Raw genomic sequence first — 16,679 nt, 5'->3', positions numbered from 1 at the left:
CACCCATAATCAAAGCCAGTTAGATTAGTCTCTGTTTTTAGTGATAACAGGCAGCAGAATCTTCAAGCAAGTGTTTGATTTAGAGGAGATGATATCTCCTGACTCCTCTCTCCACACACCTGAGTAATAGGCCTTGACATTTGGTCAAGAACAGTCTTGACATTTGGTAAGATTTTATCATAAAAATACATGATACCCTCCCAGACAGCATGTATATCACACTCTTGCATTTTCAGCATGTTTTTTAAATTATTTCCATTTTGTGGCACATGGAACTTTCATTTGAAGAAAGAGAGAATAAGAAATAAAGAAGAGAATACACTAGTATACCATCATGAAGGCGAAAGAATAAGAAATAAAGAAGAGAATACACTAGTATACCATCATGAAGGCAAGTTTTTCAAGACTTTAGCTGGCCCAGCTCTACATTTAAGAAGTTTGGCTACAATGAAAAAGTTAAGAATTTTAGCCAAAACAAAAAATCTTTACTGCATGTCAGATCATGATATTTTTTAATTAAAAGAAATTCAGAAAATTCATGAAGGAGATAGGCTTTTTTAAAGACAGGTTTTAGACTACTTGGGTTTTCCTCATACATTCATGATTATGCTCAGAAATTAATATTACTCTGCTGTTCCCATTTCATTTCACTGCCCTGAAATCCTGTTGTTGAAACTACAGGACTTGAAAATAACAGGAACATCCTGTTGTCAAAAATAAATTCCTTAGGATAAAGTATTAATTCAACTGAAGCCAATTTTTTTTTGGAGGGTGGGAAGTTCCTCAGTGGGAGGGGAGCTTATGAATGACAGAGTGCCATTCACTGCCCTTTCTTCATATCTATGGATTCACTGGCCTTTTTTCATATCTTTGCTATATCTCTAACTAAATGAAATTTAGTCTTTTATATGAATTTATATGTTGCAAAAACTTAATATGTGGTGTCATTAAAAACTTTCATGAGAGGGATAAGTAAGGTCTAAGCTGCTTGGGTCACTGCTATTGAGTATTATATTCAGAAATATGCATGTTTATTGTTTCATTCTATGATTTATTTAGTAGTCCCCTAGCCCCTGGGAATTCATATGCAAGGTAAAATAAAACACTGGGGACACTTCCTAAAAAAGGAATTTTTAGATTATTTGCAGAATATGGCCCCTGAAAACATTGGGGTTATTTTTCTTGAGTCTGACTTATGCTTTGGACCCTCATTTGGAACACTGACTTAGGAGTTTAGACAGTCAGGTTCTGGGCAGGCCTCAGAAGTCCTTGGTTCTTGGGTTCTTCACCCATACAGCTAGAGGGAGGGTGGAATGACCTTTATTATTTCTTCTAGTTTTAAGATTCCATGAAGAAAAAATGCCTTCGTGAAAGGAGGAGGTACAGTTATCTTTCTGGTGGACGGGTCAGGTTGATGGGACGTTCACAATGCCTTGCTTTCTGATAGTCAACATTGGGCGTCCTTCAGCAGTCACCCAATCCAGACTGTGGGCTTCCGAGTGGCTTGAAACTCTCCCTCTTCTAGAACCATCAGCTAATTGGCCTTTTCCCTCCAGAACTGTTTGCCTTCTCCTTAGAGGACAGCAGGTAAGAAACCATCTGTTCAAATGCCTAGAGAAGCCCCTGAACCCAGCTCTGTCTCCTGCTGCTGACACTTCTGGACCAGGCCGGTTTGTCAGCCTGTGGCAGTGCAATAATGTTATGTTGGACTTCCTTGAGGGTTACCTACCTCTTTTTGAATGACCGACCCATAATTACCTTGACTTTTCAAGTTGGAACCAAGTTTCAACAACTAGTTTTGCAGAAACACAGATGAGTCATGTGGAAAAGCTGCAAAGGGAAAGTTTTCCTCTTTCCCCTCTTGCAGAGCCTCTGTGGACAAAGGCAGATCATCTTATTTGCATGACTAAATCACACGAAGTATCTGCTGATTGGCAAGGAATTCCAGAGGGAAAAAGCTGATTATCAAATCCCACGTCTTCCATGAAGTCTTCCCTGACTACCCCAGTTTAAAGACTTTTCTATCATTAAACTCGTACCATTCAGCACTTTTCCCTAACAGATAAAAAAGGTGCTAGGTGTTCACACTTCCCTCTGTACTATTTGGTATCTTCGTTTTATTCAAATACAGCCAAGTCTTGTATAGACATAAGAGGATTTGGGGCTTAGTAATAGATGATATATATATAATCATTGTAAATATCTTTATTGAGCACCTACAGTGTTCTAGGCTCCCATCCAAGAGCTTTACATTCAGTTCTCACTCTGCTCTTATGAGGCAGATGCTGTTGTTCACTCCATTTTATTTTTTAGGAAACTGAGGTATAGAGAAGCTCAATACTGGCTCAGGTGACAGAGTCAGTAAAAGGTATACCTAGGATTGACTCAAGACAGTCTGCTTCCAGAGCCTTCATTCTTAACAGTACACTCTTTTTTTTGTAGGCAGTATTATCCTGATCCAGTAAGAAACTTTTTCCTACTCTGTCCTTCTTCCCGCACATAAATTGTCAATAGCAACATCATTTTCTTTTGAGAAAATTCTTTACATAAATCATAAAGGAAATCATTTTATATCTATGTATCTGGTATCTAGTGTAAGACTTTCCAACTTCGGACTTTCACATATTGCTTCTACATCTGTATGATCTAATCCTTAAGATTTCAAAACTTCAAGGAAAGTGAAATGTGTCATTTCCCATCAAAGCTGGGGATTCCCCATAGAGTGGACAGAATTTTGGCCTCCATTTGCTTCCAGTTTTACTTTCCTTTTCTGAAATTAATCCATAAACTCTATCTCCTTTCCCCCAGATATTTTGGCCTGTATTTCTTAACCATTTAAGCATTTATTAGATATCCCTCACATGTTGGCAGTGTATTATGGGATTTTACAATGTTCTCTCATTGTTATATTGTACGTCTCTTGCCCCAAGACCCTTCAGGGAAGAAGTTATGCCTTTCACATTTGCTAAGTTTCCAGCTGTAACTGTAACAATGCAGGAGGTATAAAAATACTCAATAAATATCCATTAATTGTAGTATCATAGGCCAGCTGTAACAACCACCCAGTATGAACATATTAAGGGTGTTTAGCTATCTTAAAACATGTCTTTGATGTGCTAACCCATTTCTCTGAAGACCAACATCCTAAAATATTTGTTCAATAAAAAATTCACATCAGATTGAATTGAACTCAGCAACAGAGTATTGGAGTTGAGACATAACTATGTTTTCTACAACTTGACATAATGACCTTGAAATAATTGACGTTATCACCTCATCTACTTAACATTATCCTGTTCTCTCAATAGTTAAAAGTTAACACTGTTGTTTCCAGGATTAAAATTTTACAGAAAGCACAAGGAAGTGTATAGTGTATTTTAAACAGGGTATGACTAACTTCAATTAACAATTTCTTAGTGATTTTAAGTCAATATTTAGGAACATTACTTATTGCAATGTGTTATAAATGTTAATGTGAGTATAAATGATACAAGATGTGGGTATGACTGAGCATTCACTCCTACAGGGAATGCTCTAGGCATTTTTTCTTGGAGTATCTGCAACTTTCACATAAAGCCAGAGAAATCTGTGGGCCTAATCTTCAGGACAGTGTAATGTGGCTACTGTTCAGTAGTATATAGTTGATTAAAAGTTAGATTATCCTTCTACCAAGTGATTTTGCCCTTTTGAAAAATGAGTACCATTGCTCTCAGGATTTTTTGCCACTTGAAACACCTATATCATTAATAGAGTGGCCACAGTGACATAGACATGCGTAGACATGCACTTCTACCTTTCTCATAATTTCCATGGGCTCTAAATGAAACACTACAAGTGTGTTCTAAGACTGTTTGTGGAGGGAGCAGTACTCCAAAGTCTACAGAGTCTTAATCAGGAAAAGGAGAGAATATTTATGCTCTCATGAAACATAGCCCCTAACTTCTTCTAAACTATCCCTTAATGTTTTGAGTTTATTGAAATCACAGATTCAAAGCACAAAAAATAAAAAATTGTATCTTCAACATCAATCTAAGATCAGAAAGTATGGATACTTCATCCTGCCTGTGTGATGAGGGATTACCTCACCTGAATCTGCTTTCCTGCTTTCCTCACTCTGTTGCTGAGTCCAGTTCAATCTGATGTGAATTTTTTATTGAACAAATATTTAAGGATGTTGGTCTTCAGAGCAATGGGTTAGCACGTCAAAGATCTGTTTTAAGGTATCTAAACACCCTTAATATGTTCATACTGGGTGGTTGTTAGAGCTGGTGTATGATACTACAGTTAATGAGTATTTTCTGAGTATCGTTGTCCATAAGTACAATTGTGAATGAAGATAGGGGGTGCAAAAAGATAAATATTTCTTGGACTTTAATCTTGTATTCCCATGGTCACCTCTATCACCTTTTCAGATACAAGAAGGTGATAGGATTAGTCAGAAAAACACTTTTTAGCCATCCATTCAGAGGCTTGGTAAGCAAGAGATTAAGGAGGACAATGACATTTTCCAGTACCTATCAATTTTGTTTTATGAGGACATAGAGCATTAGTACATGCAAAAAGTAACGAGTCAGACCTTATTCTGATTAAATTCTGAAGGGGCTTGATTCACTGGAACCTACCTGGAGCGCAGTTGACAATCACTGTCCACTGGACCAATTTCAACAGTATCATCAAGTTGTTAAGGGGACAGACTGCTCAGACTTGAGTTTCTTGGAAAAAGAACAAAAAGAAAAGGTCATTTGGGGGTATCATGATTTTCAGACTGTTTTTTATCTATTCTTTCTACGCTGTTAATACTTGAAGTTTTTAATGAGCTAATTATGAACAATACAAGGCTGCATTTTAGTGTATGTAGTATATCTGACTACTTCAAAATTGTAGGCAGTTTAATATTCAGTGAATCAAAATATCTGCTCCTTTTGAAGTAGATGAAACAGTATTGCTTGGATATGTCCACATTTTTCTTAGCTCAATCTTTTCAACTAATATAAGCATGTGGATACATTGTAAATACTAAAAGGTGAGACTGATTCTTATTCTTTGATCACTTGTCAGTGCATAGAAGTAGATAGCAATGATAACCATGGAGTAGATTTGAGCTCTAAAACTGGTAGACATGGCAGTGATATTGGCAGGAAATGAGGTGTAGTTGGACCTCAGAGGACCTGGAATTAAAATGCTGAAGACCAGACCACACTCTTCATCTCTTAGGGACCACAGAGCCTCACTTCTTGTTGTGGTGAACATCGCAATGCCCCTCCCAACCCTTGCCTCCCCCCGCCATTTTTCTATCCATTTATACTTGATATTTGTTGTATGTTTACTCCAAGATGGCTGTTTGCCCTGAACTTAGAATGGTTCTGGTGCCCACTACTAACTGGCAATTATCCATGTGAAATTCTCAAGACCAAAAAACTGATTCGCTCAGCTCAACGTTTAGAGCAGAGTCACCAAGTTATAAATCAGAGGCAAGCCAGAAGAATGTCTGTCTTTGGGTCAGGTATCCATCTCAGAGGTAGTCACCTGTATTTGGGTGATCTGTGGGTGGGATGTGAGGATAGAGGTATATGGAACACAGGCTCTTCCAGAACCCTTGAGCAGTGTCAGCAGTTATGGAACATGTCTATTGTGCCCACAACTATCAGAATCCTTATTCCTTCAAGGGTTGTTTAGATGCAGCTGATTATTTACCTGCCATCCACACCTGTCACAGCCCAGCACTCCCCTTCTTGTTTTGTTCCACCGGTCTGCAGATCGCTTGTGTCCTCTCTCACTTTATTTGCTTTCTCTCTCTCCTTTTCTGTAACGAGCATGTTCAGGTTGCGAATCACAGGCTTCTAAATGTGACAGGAGCTAATTGCCAGACTTCTAAATATGGCACATCTCTGCTTCTCTATCCCTTTTGCTTCCTGCTGCTTTTCCCTCTCTGGTTCTTCAGGCTGCTGTGACCACCATGTGCTGCAAAATCTCTGGGCCTAATTCTCCTTTTGGGGTTACACTTGGCTTCACTGCCAAATAGATGTAAAGATTAGTTAATTTTGTTAATTAGTTTAAGCTACTTTATGCCTCATGAGTGCGCTAGAAGAGTGCTTCTCCAACTTTTCAATGTGCACATGAAACACGTAGGGATCTTGTTAAAATGTAGTTTCAGGAACTCTGTCATGGAGTGTGAGATTCTGCATGTATAGCAAACTCCCAGGTAGTGTTGATGATGCTGATGAATTAACAATGCTTTGAATAGAAGATTAGATTGACTTATTGTAACTATGATCTTCTTGATGGGAAGGACCGTGCCTTAGGCATCTTCATCTGCCCTTCCATGGCCAGCACCGTACCTGATACGTGGTAGATATTCAAATGTTGCTTGGATTTTGAGTAAACTAAGCACACAGGAAATACAGGATTTTCTATGCCTACTTTTTAAAAAAGTGAGTGGTTTCAAAGACTGCTAAAAATCAGTGAAATAAATAAACATTTCTTAAGGGTCTGATTATGCAAAGGACTAGGAGAAATACTAAAAAAAATTACAGTCCAAGTCCTCAAGGAAACACTGTCCTACTAACTCTAATATGTCTTTGCTAGAATTGTGAAATAATTTTAGAACTGTAGGGGTAGCAGAATGAGCCTATTTATGCTATAGCATTTGACCTCATATACTTTGTGTCATTTTTCCATATGTACGATGAGGCTAAGGGGACTGTTGTGATATTTATGTGTGATAATACATGTAGGGATTGAGTTTCATGCCTGGCACACAGTAAATGATCACTGCTAATACTGTTAGTAGTGGTAGAAGAAGTAGAAACAGTAGTAGTAATATTTAAGGTTGTTTTCATTACTAGCTAATTCAGTTTAAGAAAATACTTTGCTCTTCCTCTTCTTCTCTAAGTCCATACATTATCCTAATATGAGATTTCACTTTGTAGGGCTTATCTGCAATTTAGTCTTAATATTGTTCTTGTTTAGAGTTTAAAGGAAGATGAATTTTAGAATTCAGTTGTGTGCAGTACAACAGAAGGACTTCTAGAAGAATTTGTTTTCCTAACTTGCAGCTCGTTAAACAGTTATTTTCTCTTCACTCCAATGTCTTCATAAATTTATTCCTGAGAAAAAAATGAATGTGCTTAAAGGGCTCTCTCGAAACCTCCAGTCATTTTGAATGGGACAGGAAATGCACACATATACACAGAAATACATGCATACATACATACATACATAAATTCACAGGTGAACTAAAAGTGTGTGTTAAATAATAGCATCATCTTTGGAAAGAAAGTAAATTGAGCGGGCAAGGAAAGGAATATTGAACTCATAAGTATTGGCTTAGATATTATTTATAAGCATCTACATAATGAATAACATCTGTATTCTTCAACTAATAGGGCCAGTACATCGATGTATTGTACTTTCTACACAAAGTAGAACTCAGTTTGCAATAAGTGGACAATTCTTGATCCATCATACATTTTAAAATTTCTGGAATAAAACTGACAGACCATCTCTTTTTTTCCCATATAAAGTAGGGCATCACTATGAGCTTCCATGTGGAAAAGAAAAAGCTGGTTGCAGCGGCAAATGTAACTGTGACATAGGTGCCATCATTAAAGAAATCTCCCCTCCTGGGGGAGGTTGGCATATGAACCTATGAGTCATAACTATCATCATTGTCTTGTTGAGGAGAAGTACTTATAAAGACCTTAGAAACAAACATCTGTTATTCTTTCATTACCTAGTTCCTTTTTCATTACCTATGTAACCCAGATGTAACGCACATGTCTGCTGCCTGGATTGCTTCATGTCCTCCAGTGCGCCAGGGTCAACTTGTTCTCTAAAATATAATTTAAATGGACTCAAATTACAGTTTCACGTACAGGGAGTTCCCAGCATCTCTTCCAATATTTTTAGCAGTTGTAAGTGAAGCTTTTGTCTCTCCTGGACTCTTTGCTTCTGAGCCCCGCCTTATGCTGATTTCATACAAGAATTAAAAAAACTGAAATACCGTATACCACCCACATAATTTTTTTTAATCAAGTTGGGTAATACAAGTAGAAACACTTCAATAAGTATAAAGAACTACCTGGGAGTGGTGGGGTGAGGGGGTAATAATAATCTTACTAAATGAGAAAGTGAGGGGCTTCCCTGGTGGCACAGTGGTTAAGAATCTGCCTGCCAATGCACGGGACACGGGTTCGAGCCCTGGTCCAGGAAGATCCCACATGCCATGGGGCAACTAAGCCCGTGCGCCACAGCTACTGAGCCTGTGTGCCACAGCTACTGAAGCCTGCGTGGCTAGAGCCCATATTCCACTACAAGAGGAGCCACTGCCATGAGAAGCCCACGCACCACAGCGAAGAGTAGCCCCTGCTTGCCACAACTAGAGAAAGCACACGCACAGCAATGAAGGCCCAATGCAGCCAAAATAAATAAATAAATATATATTTTAAAATAAATAAATAAATGAGAAAGTGACATAAGGCGTTGTGAATGCTCCAGGGTAGACTTGAAGAGGAAAAACTGAAGATAGTGAAACAACATCTACTTATTTCATCTGGCTTAAAATAGAGAAAAAGATGAAGTCCTGGCAAGATTTTGAAATAAAGTAGGATTGTCTGAGGGTTATAATAAGAAAGGAAATTTACCCATGAAACTTTAAAAGGGAACAGCAAAAGTTAGTCATGTGATTACAAGAACCCAAAAGAATATTTAACACCAAAAGAGAGAAGGGTCGCCAGAATGCTTTGAAGCTGGTTGAGCTAGTAATTACAAGGAACAACTTTCCTCGCCGTTTTTAAGACAGCAAATCCACATGGCCTTTGTCTCATTTTCTGGTAACTGCCACAGCTGTCCTTGAAGCAATAGTTGCCAGCAGGTTAATCAGCTGCTTCCACAGCCCTGTGTATGCATAGTATTCAGTCTGCTTGTTTCTTACATTACATTGTTTTTCCAAGAATTTGTTCCCAGCCTTACTTCAAAAACTGTTTTGAACATGATATTCAGTTTCCTAACTCCCCACATCACTTTCATGTGATCTAATCTTCAGACTACCTGGATGTACTGTACATCTTAGTCAGTTGGACTAAAGAAAATTCTGGTTAGTGAGGCTTTTTTTTCCTTTGAGGGTAGGGTACAGTTCATTTATCTTGGGAACTTTTAAATGTATGTCGCAAGTTTTATTCTACATCAGTAGAAATTCCATTCAGAAAAGATTGATCAGAAACTTAGAATACGTATTAGCTTTAAAGGAAAAGTTCAATGAGAATTTAAAACAAGGAAGTGTTAGTATATAAGATAGAATGTAGAATGACATAGCCAGCTCCACCTGCATTCCATGGCCCAGGTCACATGAGTAGGGGCCCTGACTGCGGCCTGCGCTTGTGGGTTTACCCTTTCAGCCCTGTCTCATTTGCAATTGTTAGTGTTTGTTGCAGGAGAGTTGTCTGACCCCCTAACCCCTAAGAGGGGTGGTACGCAAGGCAGAGAGTTTGTTGGAGGGAGACTGGGATGGAGTCACAGCTGGACAGGAGTGGGCGAGGGAAGCCCCTGCCGGACTGTAGTACCTGCGCAGGAGAGGAAGGCAGAAGGGGCTGCAGACAAGGCAGGCGCGCTGGGGGCCCAAGCCCTCCTCATTCATGATCTGGCCCCACGCTGACCAGGACAAACTTAGGGCACTCTCACCAGCCTGATGCTAATGAGAGGCCACGATTTGTAGGGCTCTGAAGAAACAGAGGGGAAAAGGGTTGCTTCAGGATTAGATAATTTTCCTGCCCCTTTCTCTGAAAGAATGGCCCAACATGGCCAAGTCACTGTACAAACAGGGAGAATTGCAAATGAGATTGTGAAGAGCTGTGACACTTTGGGAATTCTCCCCCTCTTCCCAAAGCCACTGCACACATGCCTGGTTACTTCTAACCTCCCAGAGGTCCACTTTGCCCAATTTATTTTTTGACCAGGATCGCACGGCATTCATTGAAGTCCTCCTTTCAAATGTTTTCCTCTATAATAAAGGAAAGTTTTCAGGAAAGCACTTCAGATAGAGATGAGAACCAAACATGGCCAGCCACCGGCAAGTGTAGATGTTGGAGAGCCAAAGCTATACGCCATAGCACTGTGTACAAAATGTTTATTATCCTAAAACAGCTCACAGTAGATTCGATAATTATCCCCATTTTACAGCCTGAAATTGACTTGTGATGACATTTTTCAAGATAAAAAATAAAACACTGAAGCCCATGTGACTTCCTTTGTCAGTGTCTGTGTTTGTCTAACCTGCTTTAAGCCAGCCTGTGGCAGTGAATCCACAATTCAGGTGAAAACAAATCAGCTCAATAACAAAAAAACAAACAACCCAATCCAAAAATGGGCAGAAGACCTAAACAGACATTTCTCCAAAGAAGATATACAGATTGCCAACAAACACATGAAAGAATGCTCAACATCATTAATCATTAGAGAAATGGAAATCAAAACTACAATGAGATATCATCTCACACCAGTCAGAATGGCCATCATCAAAAAATCTAGAAACAATAAATGCTGGAGAGGGTGTGGAGAAAAGGGAACACTCCTGCACTGCTGGTGGGAATGTGAATTGGTACAGCCACTATGGAGAACAGTATGGAGGTTCCTTAAAAAACTATAAATAGAACTACCATATGCCCCAGCAATCCCACTACTGGTCATATACCCTGAGAAAACCATAATTCAAAGAGAGTCATGTACCAAAATGTTCATTGCAGCTCTATTTACAATAGCCTGGAGATGGAAACAACCTAAGTGCCCATCATCAGATGAATGGATAAAGAAGATGTGGCACATATATACAATGGAATATTACTCAGCCATAAAAAGAAACGAAATTGAGCTATTTGTAATGAGGTGGATAGACCTAGAGTCTGTCATACAGAGTGAAGTAAGTCAGAAAGAGAAAGACAAATACCGTATGCTAACACATATATATGGAATTTAAGAAAAAAAAGTGTCATGAAGAACCTAGGGGTAAGACAGGAATAAAGACACAAACTTACTAGAGAATGGACTTGAGGATATGGGGAGGGGGAAGGGTGAGCTGTGACAAAGCGAGAGAGAGGCATGGACATATATACACTACCAAACGTAAGGTAGATAGCTAGTGGGAAGCAGCCGCATAGCACAGGGAGATCAGCTCAGTGCTTTGTGACCGCCTGGAGGGGTGGGATAGGGAGGGTGGGAGGGAGGGAGACGCAAGAGGGAAAAGATATGGGAACATATGTATATGTATAACTGATTCACTTTGTTATAAAGCAGAAACTAACACACCACTGTAAAGCAATTATACCCCAATAAAGATGTTAAAAAAATTAAATTAAATTAAATTTTAAAAAAAAGAAATCATTTAAAGCCAATGTACATAAAAACAAGTAGCCAACATGACCCCTATTTTTAGTGCAGAAATATATTCAAGATCAAAGCCATTAGTGTTTGCCTGTTTTATTTAATCACATACCTTTTACCTGGAAGATGTGGGTCTTATGGCATACAAATGAGTGTACAGGAAAGGATTCAGGCTTTATGCTGTCCAAATTAAATTCTAAAAGCCAGAAAATTCATCATTCTGACATCTCTTTGTAGATGCAGAATGTGTGTTGAAATATCTCTTGAAATGTGTCTTGTTTACTTGAGGAATACATTTAGCAGATCATATTAATTAGAAATAATATCTGAGTAAAGTCTTTAATAACGTATCTCTTTTTAACATAAATCAAAGGGACTGATTTCCCAAGTTGCAAGAATGGGTGTTTCCCCTGATTACCTATAGTTTGGATTTTGAGGTTTTCTTCTTAATAAGTTATATTTTTTTCCTTGCGTTATCAGCATCCATTATTTTTGGCTATATTGCAATCTAGGTTTGCAGATATTATGTATTAAAAAATGGCGAAGTTGGGGAAAATATTTCACAAGAGACATTCTCTACTATTAAGATTTCTTGTAAAGTATTATTGCCATTATAAGTTGTAGGAGGTGTGTCCTCTATAAGAATACCTCAGAAGCACAATTTTAGATACTGAGAACCTATTTAACAGTCCTCCATTTGGAGATTTTTTTGTGAAAGATTTTATGTGAACAAGATGATTTTTATAACCCGTGAGTAAAATCTTCCAATTACATCTCTAAAACCTTTTTCCGTGGAATTTCAGTATTACCAAAATATATAAATGATGTTAAGTTTACCTTAAACCTCATTGATCTAAATAAACTCCAGTAATAATGGGTACAGTTATGCAGTATAGCTTCTAAATGGAAAATTGGCATCATATTCAAGAGAATGAATGGCTCTAGGGAAATGTACAGCTTAGGAATGACAAAACTGTCATCCAAGCAGAGAACAAAATTGTGGAAATTACAGAGTTGAGCCCTGGGAATCCTCAAATTTGCCTTTAAACAATACCTTCTTCAAACTAGTGGTTACCAGTGGGGAGAGGGAAAGGGGAAAGGCAACATAGGGGTAGAACTATTAGGTATAAAAGAGGTAGGAACTAAGAGGTTACACTATTAGGTATAACGTAAGCTACAAGAGAATATTGTACAACACAGGGAATATAGCCAATATTTTATAACAACTATAATTGGAGTATAATCTTTAAAAATTGTGAATCACTGTATCGTACATCTGTAACTTACATAATATTGTATAACAACTATACTTCAATAAAAAAATTTAAAAGATAAAAGAAAACAATTACCTTCCCTCATGTGGTCCCTAGTGAAACCGTGGTCTCATTAGACGAAGAAGACAGAGCTGGAAAAGCAAATATGCATCTCTGAAATTTGTTTGGCCGTAACCTTTTTTGAAGTTTTCTGAGCACCTCAGGATATGCATGTTCCATGGAACCTACTTTGTGAAGCAGTGGGTTAGATTTAGTCATGTAGCCTCTACTCAAACAGAGCTCCAATTTGGCAAGCCAGAAAGCTGCTTTTGCCAACATTTAGATACAAAGAGCTAGTATAAAGCGGTGATGTAATGCATGGTGCATTTAGAAATGTTTGTGTTGAAGCTGAGTAATCTCTTCTCTTGTCTCTTCCAGGTGTTTCATCCCAAACATCTATGCAGCTCTGTTCAGTGCAGCTCTTGTTCCGTTAATGTGCCTCGTGGTAGTATTTGTGGTGTTCATCCATGCCTACCAGGTGAAGCCACAGTGGAAAGCATATGATGATGTCTTCAGAGGAAGAACAAATGCTGCAGGTTTGAAAGAAACTGTATTTGTATTTTAAGATGGGGACTTTTAATAGAGGGAAAAGGTCACTGAATATTCTTTATCAAGAAAAGGAGTGAGGGCTTCCCTGGTGGCGCAGTGGTTGAGAGTCCGCCTGCCAATGCAGGGGACACGGGTTCGTGCCCCGGTCCGGGAAGATCCCACATGCCTCGGAGAGGCTGGGCCCGTGAGCCATGGCCGCTGAGCCTGTGCGTCCGGAGCCTGTGCTCCGCAATGGGAGAGGCCACAGCAGTGAGAGGCCCGTGTACCGCAAAAAAAAAAAAAGAAGAAAGAAAGAAAAGGAGTGAGGTTTGACTTAGCTTTCAGCTCTGAAGCCATAAGTTAAATTATAGTTCTCCAATTTCTCCCACTCCTTGGGACTTCCTGACATCTCTCTTTCTTCAGGGCTCTGTAGGTTTTATTCTGATGCCAGTTTTGTCCCTGAGATATTAATATTCAAGTAAGTGACTCACAGCCTTTGGGAGCTGCTTCCCCAAGTGTTCTTCAACTCAAGCAGTAACAACCTGTGTTCAACTTGTGAAATCTGTTCATTTCTTTCAGATTCTGAGACTTCTTCACAAACCTCCATAATGCTTGGGAGTGCTGTATTTTGCATGTGGAGTTCTGACTGTGCTGACAAATGTTTAAAAACATATGTGACCAGACAGCTTCATAAGTGGCTACACATGTCTGGTTACTTAAGAGTACAGTCTTTCCAGCTCAAATTGGCTTTCACTACAGCTCATTTTTTCCCTTTGAATCATACTTAACACAGGTTTTTATGATGTGTTTCTTTTTCTGTTGTTAGATTAGCGTCTCTTAGGAATTTTTTTAAGGAACAATAACCAAACACCTTCATACAGAAAAGTCACTCTAAAATGGTTTGAGTGATATTAGGGAGAATCTAATGAGCTGGGGGTGGGGGAATCCCACTTGGGCCAAGAGGAAGACTAGTCTTTTCTAAGCTTTTGAAAGCCAAATGAATGGAGAAGTTCTTCACTTTTTAAGTGCTTTTCAGAGTTTAAGCAAGATACCATATATGAAGTCCCTAGAATACATAATATAATAATGTCTAATACATTATTAGAGACTCAATAGATATTGTCATTTATAGGCTAATAAAAGGATTCATTCTAATATAAGAAAAGCCTGTAGTTCCTAAACTGTGTAAGGGAAGATGCAAAACGATTTTCCTTGTTGTGTAAAAAGAAGGGACTCTTGGGCTTCCCTGGTGGCACAGTGGTTGAGAGTCCGCCTGCCGATTCAGGGGACACGGGTTCGTGCCCCGGTCCGGGAAGATCCCACATGCCGCGGAGCGGCGGGGCGCGTGAGCCATGGCCGCTGAGCCTGCACGTCCAGAGCCTGTGCTCCGCAACGGGAGAGGCCCCAGCAGTGAGAGGCCCACGTACTGCAAAAACAAAACAAAACAAAACAAAAAACAAAACAAAAAGAAGGGACTCTTTTATATTAGTCTGTGGGGTAGTTTGTAGATAGTTGTATCTAGCCAACTCTTCCCTCTTCTGTCTCATTTAGCATGCAATTATTATGTGGGCAGAAATATTATTTAAGGTTATGATTAATCTTAGATTCTTCAGTTAAAAAAGCAACATTCAATGTAGAAATCCACCTTTTTCACGGGATATAGAATTTATCTAGAAGCTCTGCTTTTATTCAACTTAAGATTCATTTTATTAAAATGCATATTCTCTTTCGAAGGAAAAGTTTGTTTCTTTCCCCAAATAACCAGATTTATTTTGTTCTGTATATTATGTAAAAGTGCCAATGTTTGCATGTTTTCAATAATGATAACATCATAAGGGCCTAACCTAACGAGTTAGTCCTTTCATGCCTGAATCACCCCTGTGCCTTTTTGGATATGATCCATCATGGATACAGTAGATAAACAATGCTCTGATTATCTGAAAAACAGCCCTCAAGCATTGAACATAATGCTAAAAGCCCTAGCACACTTCTATCTCAACTAGCGAAACCTCTCTTGCAATGAAATATTAATAGAAGCATTGCTCTTATTGTAGCTTTTCAAATAAAAACAATTATGGCAGTTCTGATTCCCCTATTCCCACTCAATCTAATAGTCATTATCTCACTTGGACTCTTACAGTGTTTTCCTGATAGGTCACTAGTTCTAGTTCTTCTCCAGTATCATTTTCTCAGATGTCTATATTTCAACAAAGTGGCTCCCCTCACTCTCTAGCTTTACAGTCATTCGAAGTCTCTCTCATTGCCCAGAAGAAAGTTCAGTCTTTTTATAACACAAGAGTCTCTATAAGTCCACCCCTGGGCCATCTTTTCGTCCCCAAGTTAGTTACCATTCAGCCTGCATTCTGACCATGCCATCAATTTACTCCTCTTACTCGTTCTTTTTTTTTAATAAATTTTATTTATTTATTTATTTATTTTTGACTGTGTTGGGTCTTCACTACTGTGTACAGGCTTTCTCTAGTTGCAACGAGTGGGTGCTACTCTTCGTTGCAGTGCACAGGCTTCTCTTGTTGTGGAGCATGGGCTCTAGGCATGCGGGCTCAGTAGTTGCAGCACGCGGGCTCACTAGTTGTGGCTCGTGGGCTCTAGATTGCAGGCTCCCTAGTTGTGGCGCACGGGCTTAGTTGCTCCACGGCATGTGGGATCTTCCCAGACCAGGGCTTGAACCCATGTCTCCTGCACTGGCAGGTGGGTTCTCAACCACTGTGCCACCAGGGAAGCCCCTACTCTTACTCATCCTTAAAATTGCCTGATACTGTCATCTTTGCTCATGTAAGGCGCCCTCTATGAACTCCTCATCATCAGTTGATAAAACTCATGTGTTTAGTAAGTAATGTGAGAAAATGTGGATGAAAGAGAGGTGGAAGGTGCTTATTACCCTTCCATAATCTTCATTATCTCCCCAAAGCTGTCCTAAAGAAACCCATAATCTAAGTAAAAGAAGTGTGCTGAACAAACACAAGTTAATCCCTAGGAAGCCCTTCCAGCAAGATACTGCTCACTCTTTTATAGAAATCTTGGAAGCTCCCAACATGCTACCTCTTCTGTGACGCCTTTGGAATTCCCTCTTTACAGAGCCACACCAAATAAGCATTACTCATTCCTTCTTCTATGCTTTTAAAGCACTTTGTTCCTACAGCCATTACAGCACTTAGCATTTATTTCAGAATTAAATGGTGACTTGTTTTGGTGTGTGTGGCTGATTTCCTTAATAAATTATGAATTCCTTGAGGGTAAGGACCATTTATTATTCATCTCTGTATCACCAGAGCCTGGTAGAGTGCTCAGTAGATAGCAGGAGCATAATTAATATTTGTTGACTAAATGAATAAATTAATAATCATCAATGCACCATAAAATCTTATGATTATGGGAATGGATCCCAAAGCTAAATATAGCTTTAAGAAGAAAAGGAATCTGTCATATCATCAGAAGTAGAAATTA

General features: G+C 39.0%; 1 protein-coding gene and 1 long non-coding RNA gene across 2 annotated transcripts in view; one reads left to right on the top strand and one right to left on the bottom strand.

Annotated features, from left to right (window-relative positions):
• LOC132423430 (uncharacterized) overlaps window positions 1–4,639 on the bottom strand; it is a 101,124-nt gene extending 96,485 nt beyond the window's left edge. The window contains exon 1 of the long non-coding RNA XR_009518991.1: window positions 4,623–4,639. This is a non-coding gene — a long non-coding RNA (uncharacterized lncRNA). The remainder of the gene's footprint in view (window positions 1–4,622) is intronic.
• The window catches only part of ADGRV1 (adhesion G protein-coupled receptor V1), a 565,763-nt gene that overhangs the window by 465,732 nt on the left and 83,352 nt on the right, over window positions 1–16,679 (top strand). Inside the window, exon 86 of the mRNA XM_060009164.1 lies at window positions 13,065–13,222. Within this exon, the coding sequence (XP_059865147.1) occupies window positions 13,065–13,222 (158 nt within the window). The remainder of the gene's footprint in view (window positions 1–13,064; window positions 13,223–16,679) is intronic.

Source organism: Delphinus delphis, chromosome 3, assembly GCF_949987515.2.
Source record: "Delphinus delphis chromosome 3, mDelDel1.2, whole genome shotgun sequence".
NCBI classification, from domain to species: domain Eukaryota; kingdom Metazoa; phylum Chordata; class Mammalia; order Artiodactyla; family Delphinidae; genus Delphinus; species Delphinus delphis.
Note: the sequence above shows the minus strand (reverse complement) of the source record. Positions and strands in the feature narration are given on the sequence as shown.